At 29.7% G+C, this 19,843-nt stretch overlaps 1 protein-coding gene across 3 annotated transcripts in view; it reads right to left on the reverse strand.

Moving 5' to 3' along the window:
* LOC145259758 (uncharacterized) overlaps window positions 1–19,843 on the reverse strand; it is a 115,250-nt gene that overhangs the window by 2,755 nt on the left and 92,652 nt on the right. For all 3 annotated transcript variants that reach the window (XM_080117489.1, XM_080117490.1, XM_080117491.1), the window contains exons 11-13: window positions 8,000–8,157; window positions 4,486–4,801; window positions 788–875 (exon numbers count right to left, since the gene is read on the reverse strand). In XM_080117489.1, the coding sequence (XP_079973615.1) occupies window positions 788–875; window positions 4,486–4,801; window positions 8,000–8,157 (562 nt within the window). The remainder of the gene's footprint in view (window positions 1–787; window positions 876–4,485; window positions 4,802–7,999; window positions 8,158–19,843) is intronic.

Consider the following 19,843-nt stretch of genomic DNA (forward strand, 5'->3'; position numbering starts at 1 on the left):
GATTTCTCGGCTGTTAACTTAACCGCAAGATTATCAAATGTTTTGCGCTGTAAAAATGGGGGAATAGGGGGAGGGTAATGTGGCAGGAAGTGACGTCAATCAATGGAAGTATGTGAAGAGAAAATAAAAATTTGTTGCATTTACGACATGAATTAAAACTAATTCTCACATGAGCCTCTACCCCCTCCCACAACATTTTGTGGTGGGGGTGGGGAATAATGGATATAAAGCAGAGAATGTAAAAAAATAAGTGGTTCTTGTTAAAAATTTCCCCATATAAAAACAAAAGTAAAGAAAAATCTGTATAATGCATGGCAAAAGAAAAATATCATATTCCAAAAATCATATTAATTAATCAAGTAGTTTTATTTTTAAATAAAAAATTCAAATTTTATGAATATCTGAAGAGTGAATGTCTCCCCCAGCCATTTAAAAGAAAAAAACAAAGAAAAAAAAAAAAACAAAACAAAGGGAGATAACTCAACAATAATTCATATTAGATTTATGTTGTAATGCTTATGGATTCCTATTATATTTGTTTAAAATGATTATGTGATTTTTGGAAGATATTTTTTTTTGTCACTGGTTGACACATCATAAAGATTTTCAAATTAGGGGAAATTCTGGACAAAACCAAAAAATGTCATAAAATTTTTGATTCATGATTTCATTTATCATCTTCAATCCTCTCATAATATTCTTCATCTTTTAACTCTATCCATTTTATCCTCGAATGGCTTTCAACCTTGATAAGTGATGAATAAAAGCAGATAAAAATTCTACTCACTGTTCTCCATCCGTGTTTACAGTCATGTCTGGTATTGCTACGTCGTGACTATCGAAGAATCGAACGTGAGCATCGGAAGATGATTTTTCTGTAAAGAATAAATTATCAGATTTTAAAGACAAAAACATGTTTTCCTTTTATGACGTTAAAAACATTTTTGTGTTTTTGGTGCTTCTGTAAAATGATGGGATTTCGAAATAACTGCATTTCAGGTGAAAACATTATGTACCTACATATTATGTCGAAATTAGTAACAAAATTTTTAAAAAAATTACGAAAAAATGATCAAGTAGAAAAATAATTTCAATAAAAAATAAAAATTATCAAATTACAGATTTTTATTGTATGTTTTAATGCAACAGTTCTTTGCGACCAATTCTGTATAACAAATTGACTTATCTCCCCCTACTTTCCATTAACATCTGCTATTTCAAAATACAAAATGTTAAACCAGTCATTTGTAAGATTTTTTTTAATAAAAACTAGATCTAGCACATTTTCTATTGGACCATTTTTCATAATTTTTTTAAATTTATGCTAATTTCAACATGACACGTGGATATGTAATAGTATTTTAATAGTAATTTAAAAAAAAAAAAAAAAGGATTCTTGTCAGCATTCGTACAACGTTCCAAATTCTGACTTGTTCAATTTGGTTCCAAGAACTCAACTCGAATCATATTTCAATCTTTTCATTATAGGACGACGATTAGAGAAAAGTCTGACTGAAAGCGTCAAGAAATGGAGTTGGTCGGACCGTAGAAAATAGTACTAATGCTGAGAACTAATTCTTGTTTTTTATTACAAGTTATTTCGATTTGAAATATAAAGTTGATGCAACCGAGACAAAAATGGTATTTTGAAAATTGAAAGCGTCAAGAAATGGGAAGATCAAAATGATTTGCGTCAAGCTTTGAAAATTGAAAGCGTCAAAAAATGAAACCAAATTGAGTGAGTCTGATCATAGAAAGTAGTACGAACGCTGAGAACTGATTCTTTTTTTAATTACCGGAAATGCATTTGTTTTAAATTTCACTATTCTGCAGAAGCACCATGTTTTTTATCGTAAAGAAAAAGATATGTTTGCTAATTTTTTCACAAATGACATCCATAGTATAGCACTTGTCATGAACCATGAATGGGTACCCAAACGATTTCTCTATCTACGGGGTCAGTTCCGAGCATTGACATAATCTGGAGTCACTCTCTGATTTAAGAGCTACTTTTTTCCCTGTTTTGAGGAAGTGTTTAAAACTTCATTTTTTTTTTTTAGGTTAAATTTTTTTTAAACCAAAACCTTTTGCATTTCTAGTGTTGTTTGCATAACTGGGTTTACATTTACAAAAACATTTGGATAAATATTCAATAGTAAATAAAAAAAAAAAATAATTCAAGGTTACGCAGAGGCAAGAAATACAAACACAACAGAAAATCCTGTCTGATAATTTTTTTAACGTAGAAATATGTAAGAATGTAACGAGAGGGAGGGGGGGGGGATAATGAGGGGGGGATAATGAGGGAGGGGGATAATGAGAATGATTTTTGTCAAGAAAACAAAATAAAAACGTGATTTTTATTTTGTTTTCTTGACTACTACTACTTTCTTTTAAGAATTCCAAAAAATATTCTCACCGATTGCCATAACAAATAAAATCCTCACAGGCAACATGAATTGGAACAAATACATTGAAGACATTGCCAAGGCTGTTGCAAAGAAAGTAGTTTACCTCTATTGTGCTGGAAAATCACATCAGAGAGCATCCTATAACTTCACAACGCCACCGTTTGCCCATGCGTGGAGTGTTTTTGCCACATCCAGGCTGGTGCATCCACCAATAGTTTCTCACTCTTAAACTGCATCCAAAAAGGAGTTTTCAACCTAATAGGTTCACCACTGTCAACCAAACTTCAGCCTCTGTCCCATCACCATAATGTTGCATCCCTGTGGCTGGTTTGTACTTTAATGGAATGTGCTCTGACAAACTATTAGCACTTGTTCCCGTTTGATGTACATACTCCCAACTAACTTGACAAGCACCCCCCTCTCCCCAATTCACTGTTGAAATCTCTAAATGCCAGAAAGCATTCTACTCTAATAGTTTCTTCTCTTGGACTGCTAGACCTTGGAATTCCCTCCCTGTTTCCCTAACTGTATTAATTTGCTGAAGTTTAAGTGCAATGTGAATGGACATCTCGCTGCTTAATTCCTACACTCTCCTGTAGACATGATCCCAAATAATAACCCTTTTCGTCCAAGTGGCAATACGCCTTGTTTGGGATGAAAAAGAGTAAATAAAATTTTTTTTTAAATAATCTTATTGATATGTCTTGTGAAAGGGATATGTTCGTTTGAAGAAGCTGAGTGGGCTTTGCAACATATTCAAATAATAATCTTGTAAGTCGCCTTACTGAACGCATGTTCGTGGCCGGAGCTGGTATTATCTTTTAGCGTGAGGCTTTTGGCATACCTTTCGATGTCTCTCCAAGGCAGCGCCATCAGTCAGTATTTATGGCTAAACCAACCAATCATATTCTTGTAAGGAGAAAGAAAAAGCCTTGAACAAATAAACTGGTTCCTTGTTTTGGTCTAGAGTCGTGGTTTTATTTTAAGATAGAATTCTTCTGTTGCAACACTGACTGGGACGATCCAATCGACGCTGCACAGGTGTCAGAATCAAATAACTTAGGACTGACACGACAAGCTAACGATCATGGTTTCTGCAATGAATAAATGTAATGCTTGTCTCTTTCTTTCTTTTTTTACAGACAACACGTACGTATCGCTCAATTATGGAGAGCCAAAAGTGAATCGTGGGTTTACTTTCAACTCGTAACTTCCACTTCCCTTTAGTCCTCACATGAGTGTTCATAGTCGGAGCTGGTATTCCTTAACATGAGTCTTCCGGTATACCTTTTGATGTCTGTCCCAGGTGGCTTTATCAGTAGGTATTTTTTTTTTTTTTTTTACATAGGCGGCACCACTTATCAAGGCCCAGAGGCCACTCGAGGATAAGGGTTAAACAGTGTACCGTAGTACATTGATGCTTTTGGTTTTTCTACTTCCTTTTGCAAAACTTAATTATGTTCTGCAAAACCAAAAATAAAAGCAACACCCCACCTTTTCCCCTCTTTTCATTCTCCCTATTTCCCCTTTCTATTTCCCCCCTCCCTTCCTGACTTAAAATGTACCAAACATTAATACTGTAACCATTTTCCTTCTCCCATTGATGTTCTGCCGGGTAGGGAACAAAAACGATAAAATCCACTATAAAACAACCAAACCAAACACTACAAACTAGCGATTGAAGATACAAAGAGGTTCAAGAAAAAAATCCTTCTACAAAATAACCGGATGCAACATGAATACTATTTCGAAGATAACGTGATTTGGCATTAAATAACCCGAAAAGGGTTGATATACCGTAAAACAAAACAACCAAACCTATTAGGCTACTGTCTATTTTGAACTCTGTCAAGCAGGATAAGATCTTTCTAGCAGCTCCTGCCCAGTACTACATCCTTGGACGTACTTAACTCTTATCTAGGTAGAGAATTACATCGGCAAAAAGATATCTACTGGATCGATAAAAGGTTCCCACCATTTTATTAATAAATCAATAGTGTTTCTTGTGAGGAGGAAAAACCCGGATATACTCATCTTCCTTGCGTCAGAGTAACTGGATTTGAAGAGAACTTACCACAACTTGGTGAGAAGACGGCTTTCAAGGCGGCCGCTTTAGCAGATGGTAAAACCGTCGGTTCAATTGGGCGTGGTAACAGCTTCTGGTTTGGGTAACCTGACAAATTATCAGAGTCAAACGACTTTGGTGCCAACGTTTTCGGTAACGGATACGGATATTTACCACTTGTGCCTGGCTTACTTTCACTCACGGCAGCTGCACCGGCGTACGGATTGCCATATAATAGGGTAGGTTGTTCCAAGATTATTTTTTCAGGCTGATTGAATCTGTGACCATTTGCAGTTGCTAGTTTGGGGGCACTACTAAGTCGCACCTGTCGATAGACAAAAATGATAAAATTAGTGAAAAAATAAACATGATATCATGGTTTGTCTGCAACGATTCTATGATAAAAAAAAAAAAAATCTTAAAAACCTTTTCATCCACATCTACTTTCTCCACGTAAGAGTTCTCATTCCTCTTCATTGTCTTACACTTGTTTCACACAAACTGTTTATCTTCTCTCAACCTACCAGTAATTCCACTGCACTGCTTGTGTACCCAATGCTTATATTTCAATACTTATATCTGCCATTATAAACTTTAATAATAATGTTGCAATAGCGTACCCGATGCCTGAAACGAGTCTGAGAGAGACAGTCTACTGTCTGAATGGATTACGACTTCTGTTGTTTAAAAAAATATGAAAAATGAATTTAAGTACATTTAATCATTTTATTAGTGGAAAGTGACGATGGCTCAGTGTTTAACGACACAGACTGACCACCTGGGCACATGAAGTTCGACTTCAGTTTGTTATGGAGTACTGTTGTCACATCTGAGCTGGTGCATCTGCTGCTTGTCTCTCACTCCTGGACAGGGTTCAAAAGAGAGTCGCCAACCTGATAGGTCCTGAACTGTCATCTAGGCTTCAGCCTCTGTCCCATCGACAAAATATTGTATTCCTCTGCCTATTCTACAAATACTTTAATGGTGAATGCTCTGACGAACTGCAAACACTTGTACCTACTCGACGTAACTACCCCCGACAAACCCGACAAGCTACTAAGTCTCATCCCTTTACAGTAGAGATCCCTAGGTGCAAGAAAGCCTTTTACTCCAATAGTTTCTTCCCCAGAACTGCGGGTCTTTGGAACTCCCTTCCGGGATTCTGCTTTCCCAACTGCACTGATATGCAGAAGTTCAAGTGTAATGTTAACAAACATCTTTCTACTCATCTCCCTTCATAATGACCCTGCTAATTAAGTCCCTGATAGTAGCCCCCTGCTTCAAAGTGGCACTGTGTCTTGTTTGGGGTGAAAATTGAATTTAAAAAAAAAAAAAAAAAAAATTTATTTTACTTACAATGTAGGTAATCTTCACACAGTTCATTTCATAAGTATCTGATGTCTTTCTAGAAAATATTCTAACCAGAAAGATATCAGGGAAACGAATGCCAACGACAGAATCATGTGATTCATGTGAAATGAATGAGATACTATTTTACGTTCGTTTTATATGCTTATAGGTTGGACGGCTTTTAGAAATTGATTTTCAAATTAACCTATCTCTGGCCAAGTCTTTATTTATCCCTCTTTCTTGTGAATCTATTCTTATTGCTTCAATTTTTTCCTTTGCCTTCCATTGCCAATTGACTGTACTTGCTATCTCAACGATTCTACCAACACAACCACACACTCATTATTCACTCTTCAAATGTGACCATCCACATCTACTTTCTCCACATCCAGAGTTCTCATACATCTTCGTTGTCTTGTCTGAAGCAATTTTTATGTCCTTCCAAATCCAGTGTGCCCCATTTTGAGGAGGTGGATTTTGCCGGTATTAAAATTTCACTTTGTGTGTAACTCTGTCCTCGTATGGAGATAAAATAAATCGAAACTGTTAAAGTAAGCATTAAACTTGTAGAAACAAGGGGAAATAACTCTTTAAAAAAAAGCAAAGCTGTTTGTTACTTCCCCTTTGAAATAAACTATCCACATAAATATCATACATTATTAGTATTAGTTGTTATTAATATTATTGTTAATGTTATTATTGTTATTGTTAGTAACATGATTATTGATATTATTATCATTAATATTATTGGTATTATTATTATTGATATTATTATTATTATTATTATTAATATTATTGGCTCACAAGGAGCTTTCACACAGATCATAAAGGACCTCTCCTTGAAAACAGCCTGTGGTGTACTCTGGAAGCTGAGTGACAATAAGTCTCCCCAGTTTTCCAGTGCTCTTTTGATAACATTTGCAAATTAATTTGCATTATCGCAACAGCCCCCACCTGGAATTTGAGTGACAATAAGCCTCCCCAAGGTTCCAAATGACATTATTATTTGGGGGGGGGGGGTGAAAAAGAGTAAAAAAAAAAAAAATGTGCTGAGAAAAGAGAGAGTCACTCTTTCTGTAAATGTTTACAGAGTCAATAAGAACATGTTAGAGTGGTTGAATCAATACAGAGTGAAAGGAGAGGGCAAGAGAAATACACAGAAAGCTAAGAAAGTTAAGGCGAATGACTTTTCTTTTTTTTTTTTTAACTTAGTCATCACTTCTCAAGGCCCAAAGGCCACTCAAGGATAAGGGTTAATGAAATGTAAGGTGGTAGTTTAGTAATCGTAATCGGATATATTTGGTTAATTATTTACTGCTAAATTATAACAATTAAAAATTCATTTCTTTTTCAGACATAACTCAATCTTAGAACTAATGCATCATCATCAGATTTGGTTTGACGTTTGTTTTACATGGTGGCATGCAATCTGGAAACCGTGACACACGTACATACGTTAAAGGTGCTACGGCATTAGTATATAGCTAATAACAAATAATTAAGCATAAATTGATTGAACAAAATAAACTTCGACACAAACGAACAAATTTTCAAATATTTCTTGCTCATTTCTCAGATTATTTTCAAATTGAAATACAAATTGTTGTCGGACATTTTTTTTTTTTACCTCATTTTTACATTTCTGTTCGGACATTTTTTTTTTTTTTAACCTTATTTTTACATTTCTGTTCGGACATTTTTTTTTTTTTAACCTTATTTTTACATTTCTGTTCGGACATTTTTTTTTTTTTTAACCTTATTTTTACATTTCTGTTCGGACAGTTTTTTTTTTTTAACCTTATTTTTACATTTCTGTTCGGATATTTTTTTTTTTAACCTTATTTTTACATTTCTGTTCGGACATTTTTTTTTTTTTTACCTCATTTTTACATTTCTGTTCGGACATTTTTTTTTTTTTAACCTTATTTTTACATTTCTGTTCGGACATTTTTTTTTTTTTAACCTTATTTTTACATTTCTGTTCGGACATTTTTTTTTTTTAACCTTATTTTTACATTTCTGTTCGGACATTTTTTTTTTTTTTTACCTCATTTTTACATTTCTGTTCGGACATTTTTTTTTTTTAACCTTATTTTTACATTTCTGTTCGAACATTTTTTTTTTTAACCTTATTTTTACATTTCTGTTCGGACATTTTTTTTTTTTTTTTTACCTTATTTTTATGTTTCTGTTCTTCCTTGCTTTGATCACGCTGCATTTCTTGTTCCAGTTTTTCCGTCTTTGAGGCCTCACACACACTCGGGCCGCTTCCTTCGGAAACATCTGGGAAAGTTTCAGAACTGTCACTCACAGTTGCAGATGTGGAATTCTCTGAAAAAAAAAAAAAATAAATAAAAAAAAATAAAAATAATAATTATCTAATACATAAAGTCAGTCTCTTGTTTCTTTGTCGTCAATAGCTTTCTTCCTACAAAATCAATATTTGCTTCTGGTGCATCAGTTGTTCGTGCCGAGCAGAACATTTCTTAGAAGAGTAAAATTTAATTAGATTTAATTCTTTCCCGAAAATATTCTAGTTGCCATTTTAGAAAATAAAAAGGGAAATAACTGCATTCGTTTATAGAGTTTCTTCCCTTTGATTAGAACAAAAAATATTTTTGAACAATAGTTTTGGTAAAAAGAAATTCACTGTTTAACTCACACGATAAGAATTTAAGATTTCACGTTTAGAAAGACCAAGCCACTGTGAAATTGTTTTTAATAAATATTGTAACTTATTAAAAATAAAATTGAATTTCTTTTTTTTGAAATTTTTTTAATAATAAAATATTCATCTCCAGGAAATTGGATAGTTTGTTCTTTTTTCTTTTTGTTTATATTGTATAGAATGAAAGGAAAGAGAAAAAAAAAAAAACAAAAAAAAACTGCTACTTTTTATGCACTATAACTTCTAGCAATACAACTGCTTTGTTTCTAGTTTTTTTTTTGTTGTTTTTTGTTTTTTTTACCCCAAACAAGGCATTTTTTTTTTTTTTTTTTTTTTTACACTGAGGTCACTACTTATCAAGGCCCGGAAGCCACTCAGGGATAAGGGTTATCGCAAGTACAGTACGTTAGTGTGGAGATTTGATGAAATGTTTACTTAAGGGGGCGGTTCATTAGGAATTTGTTAACGTTGGACTTGAACACATCCAAGTTGTAGTCAGGTGGGAAGCAGGCAGACGGAACAGAGTTCCACAGGCGTGCAGTTCTAAGAAAGAAGCTTTGTTCATGGAATCCACGTTTTGATTTAGGCACAGATAAAGAGTGGGGAAAATTTTTCACAGTGGATTCAGCTAGATGGGTGTTTTTCGCAAAACACAAAAGGCTACTATTTTGGATCATGCCTAACAACGGATTGTGGGGAGTTGAGTAGCAAGATATCTGTTTGCATATAAACTTCTGCCGGGTAGTAAAGTCAGTACGATCAGGGAAGCAGAAAATAGGGAGGGAATTGTGAAATCTAGTACACCGGGGTCAGAAACTATTAGAGTTTTCAGCAATTAGGAACCTCAGCAGTGAAGGAGTAGGATTTTGCTGTTTGTCAGGTTAGTAGGAAACATGTACGTTGAGGTGGACACAAGTGCTATGAGTTCATCAGAACACATTCCGTTAAAGTACTGCTAAAACAGGCATAGGGTTGCAATATTGCGACAATGGGACAGAGGTTGGAACTTAGCCGATAGTGCATGTCTTATTAGATTGGAGACTCATTTTTGTACCCTAAAGAGGGAGAGACTAGTGGTAGATGCACCAGCTCAGGTGTGGCAACAATATACTTCATGCATGGGTGAAGTGTGGTTTTGTAAAGATATAGGATGCTCTCTGGTATGTATAATTTTCTAGCACGGTAGAGGGAACTCAACTTCTATGCAGCAATCTTATGTAATGGGTGGTATTTTAAAAGGTACCAAATATGTGAGCATGCCACGTTGTTCTTATTTAGATGGCGACTTATATATTTGTTGTTGTTCATGTTTGTAAGAGTCTTAGTGTGTTCATGTGTGTGATCATGTTGTTGGATGCTATGTATTATATATATTCATTGTGAGTGTTCATATTGTTGCGAGATGAAGACATAAGCAGGGTATATATAAACAGAGAGAAACAGTTCTGTATATATATAATAGACAGTGTACATGCTACTACAGGAGAACCAAGCCTGTAATTCAATGAGAGGAGATTTATGTATATCTTGATAGATAGACCGAGAGTGCGTTTGACATGTACGTTTGACAGTTGTACATATAATATAAACACGTTACCTTTCTCATTGTAATGATGAACACAGAAAGACGGCAGTTATAAAAAACATGATCATTTATTCTTCGACCGGTTGGAAATGATTCTGTATTTCAGGGATTCAAAGTTTTTTTGTCTTTTTTACATGGGGCTCACCACTTATCACGGCCCGAAGGCCACTCAGGGATAAGGGTTATTGCGTGTACAGTAATCAATGAGATAGTATTGTGGTAATCATTAGTATTGGGGGTTTGGATAGAGTGTTTTACTTAAGGGGGCGGTTTGTCAGGAGTTTGTTTATGTTGAACTTGAAGACGTCCAAGTTGTAGTCAGGTGGGAAACAGGCAAGTGGCAGAGAGTGCCACTGGCATGCAGTTCTAAGAAAGAAGCTTTGCTCATGGAATCTACGTTTGGATTTAGGCACAGATAAAGAGTGGGGAAAATTATTGACAGTAGTTTCAGCAAGACGGGTGTTTCTCGTGAAAGATTCGCGAGGGGGGACAAGGAATTGGAGCTCAGACAAGCACCTGCCATGGAAATAATGGTAAAATAAAGACAGGCTCGCAACGTCTCTTCTGTGGGAGAGAGGTTGCAGGGAAGAGAAAAGGGCATCCCCCACTAAACCACAAACTCTATTTTGTACTCTGTCAAGGCAGAATAGGCTGTTTTTAGCAGCTTCTGCCCAGATGTGGCAGCAGTACTCCATCCTTGGACGTACTTGGCTTTTATACAGATAGAGAATTGCATCAGTAGTGAGATATCTTCTGGAGCGGTAGAAGGATCCCACCATTTTCCCAGCATCCCTGGCAACAGATTTGATGTATGTGCTCCATTTCAGATCAGGAGTAAAGGTCAAACCCAGAAGCTTGTCAAAACATGGAGCCTCCCCAAGACGAGAGTCATCCATTTCAATTGATGCCAGATGGGGATCAGAGCGTTGATGATGTAAAGATAGAAGCTTGGTTTTGGATGCATTAAAAGTGACCAGCCACCTCTTCCCCCATTGTACCACGCGCTCAAGATCAAGGAGAGAGAATTAGAGAGAACTTTGTCATGAAATGGTTATCTCTAAAAACCTCTCGCTTCCTAGAGGGTGCCTTGACTCTAATCGAGAATCGGTCTGATTTCCTCTGCTTCTCTGATCTGACTCCTCTCGCTTCTTCTCCCTGACTGATCCTGATTCTCACTTATCTAACTAAATTCATAACTCATGACGTCATTGCATGACGGAGCACGTGTATATGAGACTCATGTCATGAATCCTTCTCTAACCTAATTTTACGTAACTCACTTTACAAAAACATTTTCCATTCTCTTTGTTTCATAAAGGAATTTAACCTACTTGTCTAATTCTGTAATCCATATTTCTATTATGTTTTCTTTCTAAGAAAGTAAATAGTTTCCATCCAAATTGTATTTATTAAATATTTTAACAGAATCAACAATTTAACTGGACATTCCATTTATGATTACATTCTGTGTTTATGATTGGAATTCTCAATTCCAAATCTAGCTTCGCAAGTTCGAATCCTTGACTATCCTATTTCATATTTACATTTAATTCCCTATTTTTTTACTCACATGAAAAGGGGACAGCCCTTATCATGTAACATCTCGTCAATGTCTTCAAGAATGAGAGACACTACTACAGAAAGATGTCATTACCTATTGAACCAATTTTCTACAATGTGCCAACAAGACTCCTCCTGTTTATGTGATGAGGCGCTGTTGAAATAAGAGACTGGAGTCAAAGAATTGGTCAACTGTGAAGCTCCAACAATATCTGCCTCTGGTGAAAATCCAGGAACAGGTCAAATATCCTTAAACACTGGTACGACAGAGGCAATTTTTTAGAGAAGCAAATTCAACGAGGTATTTGTTGGAAAGTTTGGAGAACAGGGGCTAGCTCAGCAAAGAATTTTTTAATAAGTTTAGCATGGACGAGATCAGTACATCTGTCTTAATGCATGTCTAAATAATAAACAATTGCCAAAGTCCAATTGTTTCTCATGAAGGGAGGAGATGCGAGAACGTCGTAGTGTCAGAGTAACCTGGCCAACAGGGCTCCGCTGAAAATCCACAAGGAGTTAAGATAAGGATCCGTCGTTCTCTGGTCATTTCTGCATCTGCATGTTGCAAGCGAAGACACATGTCAGGTGTGGAGATGCAAATCGATGGAGTTAAAGTGGCAATATTTTTTTGTGTGTTCTAAACCAAACCTTGTTTGATTTCATATGCAACCAATACACGCAATAACCCTTATCCCCGAGTGGCTTCCGGGCCTTGATAAGTGATGACCTCCATGTAAAAAGAAAACATTAAATCTGGCTGCTCTCAGTGGTGGGCTGTATAAAACCTGTCATTTAGTTCACTGTGACGAACAAACAAGAACTTCATACAAACAAAACAACCCCGAGGCACAATCTTTGTGAACTATGTAGAAGTCTAACTCACTAAAAAACAACAAAAACATTTTTAAAAAATATCTCCATTATAATTACTACCATTGCTACAACTGCAGAGAGACATCACTACTCACTGAGCAGATTGCTGCAAGATTTTGGATTTGATAATATTGTTTGGTTTTGCGTTGTGATCTGTAAAGGTTTGGAAGAAAAACAAAACTCAATATTTAGTGGCCAGCTGGCAGCTAAATTTACCCTAAGTGTGTTGAACTAGTTTTTCCCCAAGGAGGAAGTTTCAAGGGAATATGAAATTCACACGCTGTTCCCAGTTGGATGTATATCCTGGTCAGGGGAGATGACAATGTTTTTGCTGTTCTTGGAGGAAGGTGACTACATCTTCCTACATACAGTACCTGGTATTCATAAACGCCCCCCCCCACCTGGCACTGACCGGGCTAAATGTTGCTTAACTTAAAAAAAAAAACGATCTAACAAAATATGGTCTGCTAACCTGATTACGCCACGTATGATATACAGTATTTAATGGAAATGAAATACCTTGAAAAAAAAAAAAAAAAAAAGCCACAACATATAAAGAAAGTGGTTATACATCAGTCTGACTGCCAGCCATGCATAACACTGAGAGACATATTTTCCGTCTTTATAGTAAACAGAATAGTTCATTGTTATCCATAAGGTGGCCACCACAATAATTTGAATTAAAAATTTTTTGACAAGCTTCTTTAATTTAATCAAAACACTTAAATCTGCAATCTTTTATAACATGCTGCATTAATCAGCATCAACCATAGTCAGATGGAGCAATGTCTGGAGAATAGGGTGAATGTGGCAGAATTTCTATATCGTCAAAACAATCTTGAAGTTTTGCATGAAATGTTGCAGATTATTATTCTGAATTTTTGAAATGAGGATTGATAATACGTATGTCTTGGATTCTTTGGACTTCTGTTCTCATCTTGAATGTTATTTTCACAATGTTTCGGGTCATGTAACTTCGACCTTATTCAGGTGTATTTTGTCGGATCCATAGCATATTGGATAAAGTACTTGGTAAATTCAGTTTTAAAAGTTAGAATCTTCTAAAGGTTGAAGATTCAATCCTCTGTGAAAATGACACTCAAAATACAATTACAAATTACTTAGGACTTTTATCCGATCATGGCTGATGGAACGAGAACATGCAACCTCTGAAGATTAAATAAATGGTCCGTTCGATATTCTATAGATTCTTGTGTCAGAAAGAAAGATTCCTAAGTTCTACAAAATACACCTGAAGAAGGTCAGAAGTTACATTGACTGAAAGGTGAAAATAAAAATGTTGTGAAAATAAAAACGTTGTGAAAATAAAAACGTTGTGAAAATAAAAATGTTGTGAAAATAAAAATGTTATGAAAATAAAAATATTGTGAAAATAAAAATGTTGTGAAAATAAAAACGTTGTGAAAATAAAAATGTTATGAAAATAAAAATGTTATGAAAATAAAAATGTTATGAAAATAAAAATATTGTGAAAATAAAAATGTTGTGAAAATAAAAATGTTTTGAAAATAAAAATGTTATGAAAATAAAAATGTTATGAAAATAAAAATATTGTGAAAATAAAAATGTTTTGAAAATAAAAATGTTATGAAAATAAAAATGTTATGAAAATAAAAATGTTATGAAAATAAAAATATTGTGAAAATAAAAACGTTGTGAAAATAAAAATGTTGTGAAAATAAAAACGTTATGAAAATAAAAATGTTTTGAAAATAAAAATGTTATGAAAATAAAAACGTTGTGAAAATAAAAATGTTGTGAAAATAAAAATGTTATGAAAATAAAAATGTTTTGAAAATAAAAATGTTGTGAAAATAAAAATGTTGTGAAAATAAAAATGTTATGAAAATAAAAATGTTATGAAAATAAAAATGTTTTGAAAATAAAAATGTTGTGAAAATAAAAATGTTATGAAAATAAAAATGTTATGAAAATAAAAATGTTTTGAAAATAAAAATGTTATGAAAATAAAAATGTTATGAAAATAAAAATGTTATGAAAATAAAAATGTTGTGAAAATAAAAATATTGTGAAAATAAAAATGTTGTGAAAATAAAATTGTTATGAAAATAAAAATGTTATGAAAATAAAAACGTTGTGAAAATAAAAACGTTGTGAAAATAAAAATATTGTGAAAATAAAAATGTTGTGAAAATAAAAATATTGTGAAAATAAAAATGTTGTGAAAATAAAATTGTTATGAAAATAAAAATGTTGTGAAAATAAAAATGTTGTGAAAATAAAAACGTTGTGAAAATAAAATTGTTATGAAAATAAAAATGTTGTGAAAATAAAAACGTTGTGAAAATAAAAATGTTGTGAAAATAAAAATATTGTGAAAATAAAAATATTGTGAAAATAAAAATGTTATGAAAATAAAAATATTGTGAAAATAAAAATGTTATGAAAATAAAAACATTGTGAAAATAAAAATGTTATGAAAATAAAAATGTTGTGAAAATAAAAATGTTGTGAAAATAAAAATGTTTTGAAAATAAAAATGTTTTGAAAATAAAAATGTTGTGAAAATAAAAATGTTGTGAAAATAAAAATGTTTTGAAAATAAAAATGTTGTGAAAATAAAAACATTGTGAAAATAAAAATGTTATGAAAATAAAAATGTTGTGAAAATAAAAATATTGTGAAAATAAAAATGTTTTGAAAATAAAAATGTTGTGAAAATAAAAATGTTATGAAAATAAAAATGTTGTGAAAATAAAAATGTTGTGAAAATAAAAATGTTTTGAAAATAAAAATGTTATGAAAATAAAAATATTGTGAAAATAAAAATGTTTTGAAAATAAAAATATTGTGAAAATAAAAATGTTGTGAAAATAAAAATGTTATGAAAATAAAAATGTTGTGAAAATAAAAATGTTGTGAAAATAAAAATATTGTGAAAATAAAAATGTTGTGAAAATAAAAATGTTGTGAAAATAAAAATATTGTGAAAATAAAAATGTTATGAAAATAAAAACATTGTGAAAATAAAAATGTTATGAAAATAAAAATGTTGTGAAAATAAAAATGTTGTGAAAATAAAAATGTTTTGAAAATAAAAATGTTATGAAAATAAAAATGTTTTGAAAATAAAAATGTTGTGAAAATAAAAATGTTGTGAAAATAAAAATGTTTTGAAAATAAAAATGTTGTGAAAATAAAAACATTGTGAAAATAAAAATGTTATGAAAATAAAAATGTTGTGAAAATAAAAATATTGTGAAAATAAAAATGTTTTGAAAATAAAAATGTTGTGAAAATAAAAATGTTATGAAAATAAAAATGTTATGAAAATAAAAATGTTGTGAAAATAAAAATGTTATGAAAATAAAAACATTGTGAAAATAAAAATGTTATGAAAATAAAAATGTTATGAAAATAAAAATGTTATGAAAATAAAAACATTGTGAAAATAAAAATGTTATGAAAATAAAAATGTTATGAAAATAAAAATGTTATGAAAATAAAAACGTTGTTAAAATAAAAATGTTGTGAAAATAAAAATGTTGTGAAAATAAAAATGTTGTGAAAATAAAAATGTTGTGAAAATAAAAATCTGGAAATAAAAACGTTGTGAAAATAAAAATGTTGTGAAAATAAAAATGTTGTGAAAATAAAATTGTTGTGAAAATAAAAATGTTGTTAAAATAAAAATGTTATGAAAATAAAAATGTTGTGAAAATAAAAATGTTATGAAAATAAAAATGTTGTGAAAATAAAAATCTGGAAATAAAAACGTTGTGAAAATAAAAATGTTGTGAAAATAAAAATGTTGTGAAAATAAAATTGTTGTGAAAATAAAAATGTTGTTAAAATAAAAATGTTGTGAAAATAAAAATGTTGTGAAAATAAAAGTATTGTGAAAATAAAAATGTTGTGAAAATAAAAATATTGTGAAAATAAAAACGTTGTGAAAATAAAATTGTTGTGAAAATAAAAATGTTGTGAAAATAAAAATATTGTGAAAATAAAAACGTTGTGAAAATAAAAATGTTGTGAAAATAAAATTGTTGTGAAAATAAAAATGTTGTGAAAATAAAAACGTTGTGAAAATAAAAATGTTATGAAAATAAAAATGTTGTGAAAATAAAAATCTGGAAATAAAAACGTTGTGAAAATAAAAATGTTGTGAAAATAAAAATGTTGTGAAAATAAAATTGTTGTGAAAATAAAAATGTTGTTAAAATAAAAATGTTGTGAAAATAAAAATGTTGTGAAAATAAAAGTATTGTGAAAATAAAAATGTTGTGAAAATAAAAATATTGTGAAAATAAAAACGTTGTGAAAATAAAATTGTTGTGAAAATAAAAATGTTGTGAAAATAAAAATATTGTGAAAATAAAAACGTTGTGAAAATAAAAATGTTGTGAAAATAAAATTGTTGTGAAAATAAAAATGTTGTGAAAATAAAAACGTTGTGAAAATAAAAACATTGTGAAAATAAAAATGTTATGAAAATAAAAACGTTGTTAAAATAAAAATGTTGTGAAAATAAAAATGTTGTGAAAATAAAAATGTTATGAAAATAAAAATGTTGTGAAAATAAAAATCTGGAAATAAAAACGTTGTGAAAATAAAAATGTTGTGAAAATAAAAATGTTGTGAAAATAAAATTGTTGTGAAAATAAAAATGTTGTTAAAATAAAAATGTTGTGAAAATAAAAATCTGGAAATAAAAACCTTGTTAAAATAAAAATATTGTGAAAATAAAAATGTTGTGAAAATAAAAATATTGTGAAAATAAAAACGTTGTGAAAATAAAAATGTTATGAAAATAAAAATGTTGTGAAAATAAAAATGTTGTGAAAATAAAAACGTTGTGAAAATAAAAATATTGTGAAAATAAAAATGTTGTGAAAATAAAAGTATTGTGAAAATAAAAACGTTGTGAAAATAAAAATATTGTGAAAATAAAAATATTGTGAAAATAAAAATATTGTGAAAATAAAAATATTGTGAAAATAAAATTGTTGTGAAAATAAAAACGTTGTGAAAATAAAAATGTTGTGAAAATAAAAATGTTATGAAAATAAAAATGTTGTGAAAATAAAAATATTGTGAAAATAAAATTGTTGTGAAAATAAAAACGTTGTGAAAATAAAAATGTTGTGAAAATAAAAATGTTATGAAAATAAAAACGTTGTGAAAATAAAAATGTTGTGAAAATAAAAATGTTGTGAAAATAAAAATGTTGTGAAAATAAAAATGTTATGAAAATAAAAACGTTGTGAAAATAAAAATATTGTGAAAATAAAAATATTGTGAAAATAAAAATGTTGTGAAAATAAAAATGTTGTGAAAATAAAAATGTTATGAAAATAAAAACATTGTGAAAATAAAAATGTTGTGAAAATAAAAATGTTATGAAAATAAAAATGTTGTGAAAATAAAAATATTGTGAAAATAAAAATGTTATGAAAATAAAAATGTTGTGAAAATAAAAATATTGTGAAAATAAAAATGTTATAAAAATAAAAATGTTGTGAAAATAAAAATATTGTGAAAATAAAAATGTTATGAAAATAAAAATGTTGTGAAAATAAAAATATTGTGAAAATAAAAATGTTGTGAAAATAAAAGTATTGTGAAAATAAAAATGTTGTGAAAATAAAAGTATTGTGAAAATAAAAATGTTGCGAAAATAAAAATATTGTGAAAATAAAAACGTTGTGAAAATAAAAATGTGAAAATAAAAATGTTTTGAAAATAAAAGTATTGTGAAAATAAAAACGTTGTGAAAATAAAAACATTGTGAAAATAAAAAGGTTGTGAAAATAAAAATATTGTGAAAATAAAAACGTTGTGAAAATAAAAATATTGTGAAAAAAAAAATGTTATGAAAATAAAAATGTTGTGAAAATAAAAATCTGGAAATAAAAACGTTGTGAAAATAAAAATATTGTGAAAATAAAAAAAATAAAAGTATTGTGAAAATAAAAACGTTGTGAAAATAAAAACATTGTGAAAATAAAAATGTTGTGAAAATAAAAACGTTGTGAAAATAAAAATGTTTTGAAAATAAAAACGTTGTGAAAATAAAAATGTTGTGAAAATAAAAATGTTGTGAAATATAAAAACGTTGTGAAAATAAAAACGTTGTGAAAATAAAAAATGTTGTGAAAATAAAAATGTTGTGAAAATAAAAAAGTTGTGAAAATAAAAACGTTGTGAAAATTAAAAACGTTGTGAAAATAAAAATGTTTGTGAAAATAAAAATGTTGTGAAAATAAAAATGTTTTGAAAATAAAAATGTTGTGAAAATAAAAATGTTGTGAAATATAAAAATGTTGTGAAAATAAAAATGTTGTGATAAATAAAAACGTTGTGAAAATAAAAATGTTATGAAAATAAATATGTTGTGAAAATAAAAATGTTTTGAAAATAAAACTGTTGTGAAAATAAAAATGTTGTGAAAATAAAAATGTTGTGAAAAATAAAAATGTTGTGAAAATAAAAACGTTGTGAAAATAAAAATGTTGTGAAATTAAAAACTTTTGTGAAAATAAAAATGTTTTGAAAATAAAAACGTTGTGAAAATAAAAATGTTTTGAAAATAAAAACATTGTGAAAGTAAAAATGTTGTGAAAATAAAAATGTTGTGAAAATAAAAATGTTGTGAAAATAAAAATGTTATGAAAATAAAAAATGTTGTGAAAAATAAAACATGTTGTGAAAATAAAAATGTTGTGAAAATAAAAATGTTGTGAAAATAAAAATGTTGTGAAAATAAAAATGTTATGAAAATAAAAATGTTATGAAAATAAAAATGTTTTGAAAATAAAAATGTTATGAAAATAAAAATGTTGTGAAAATAAAAATGTTTTGAAAATAAAAATGTTGTGAAAATAAAAATGTTTTGAAAATAAAAATGTTTTGAAAATAAAAATGTTGTGAAAATAAAAATGTTTTGAAAATAAAAATGTTGTGAAATATAAAAATGTTTTGAAAATAAAAATGTTGTGAAAATAAAAATGTTGTGAAAATAAAAATGTTTTGAAAATAAAAACGCTGTGAAAATAAAAACATTGTGAAAGTAAAAATGTTGTGAAAATAAAAATGTTGTGAAAATAAAAACATTGTGAAAGTAAAAACGTTGTGAAAATAAAAACGTTGTGAAAATAAAAATGTTATGAAAATAAAAATGTTATGAAAATAAAAATGTTATGAAAATAAAAATGTTGTGAAAATAAAAACGTTGTGAAAATAAAACTCAAGATGAGAATAGTAGTTTGAAGAATGTTAACACAAGAGACTTTAGCATAAGCTCTTAATCCTATCTAAATTAATTTCTAATTCGTTTAAGTTAAATC

This window comes from Euprymna scolopes, chromosome 35 (assembly GCF_053919585.1).
Source record: "Euprymna scolopes isolate OS-2025 chromosome 35, ASM5391958v1, whole genome shotgun sequence".
Classification (NCBI taxonomy): domain Eukaryota; kingdom Metazoa; phylum Mollusca; class Cephalopoda; order Sepiida; family Sepiolidae; genus Euprymna; species Euprymna scolopes.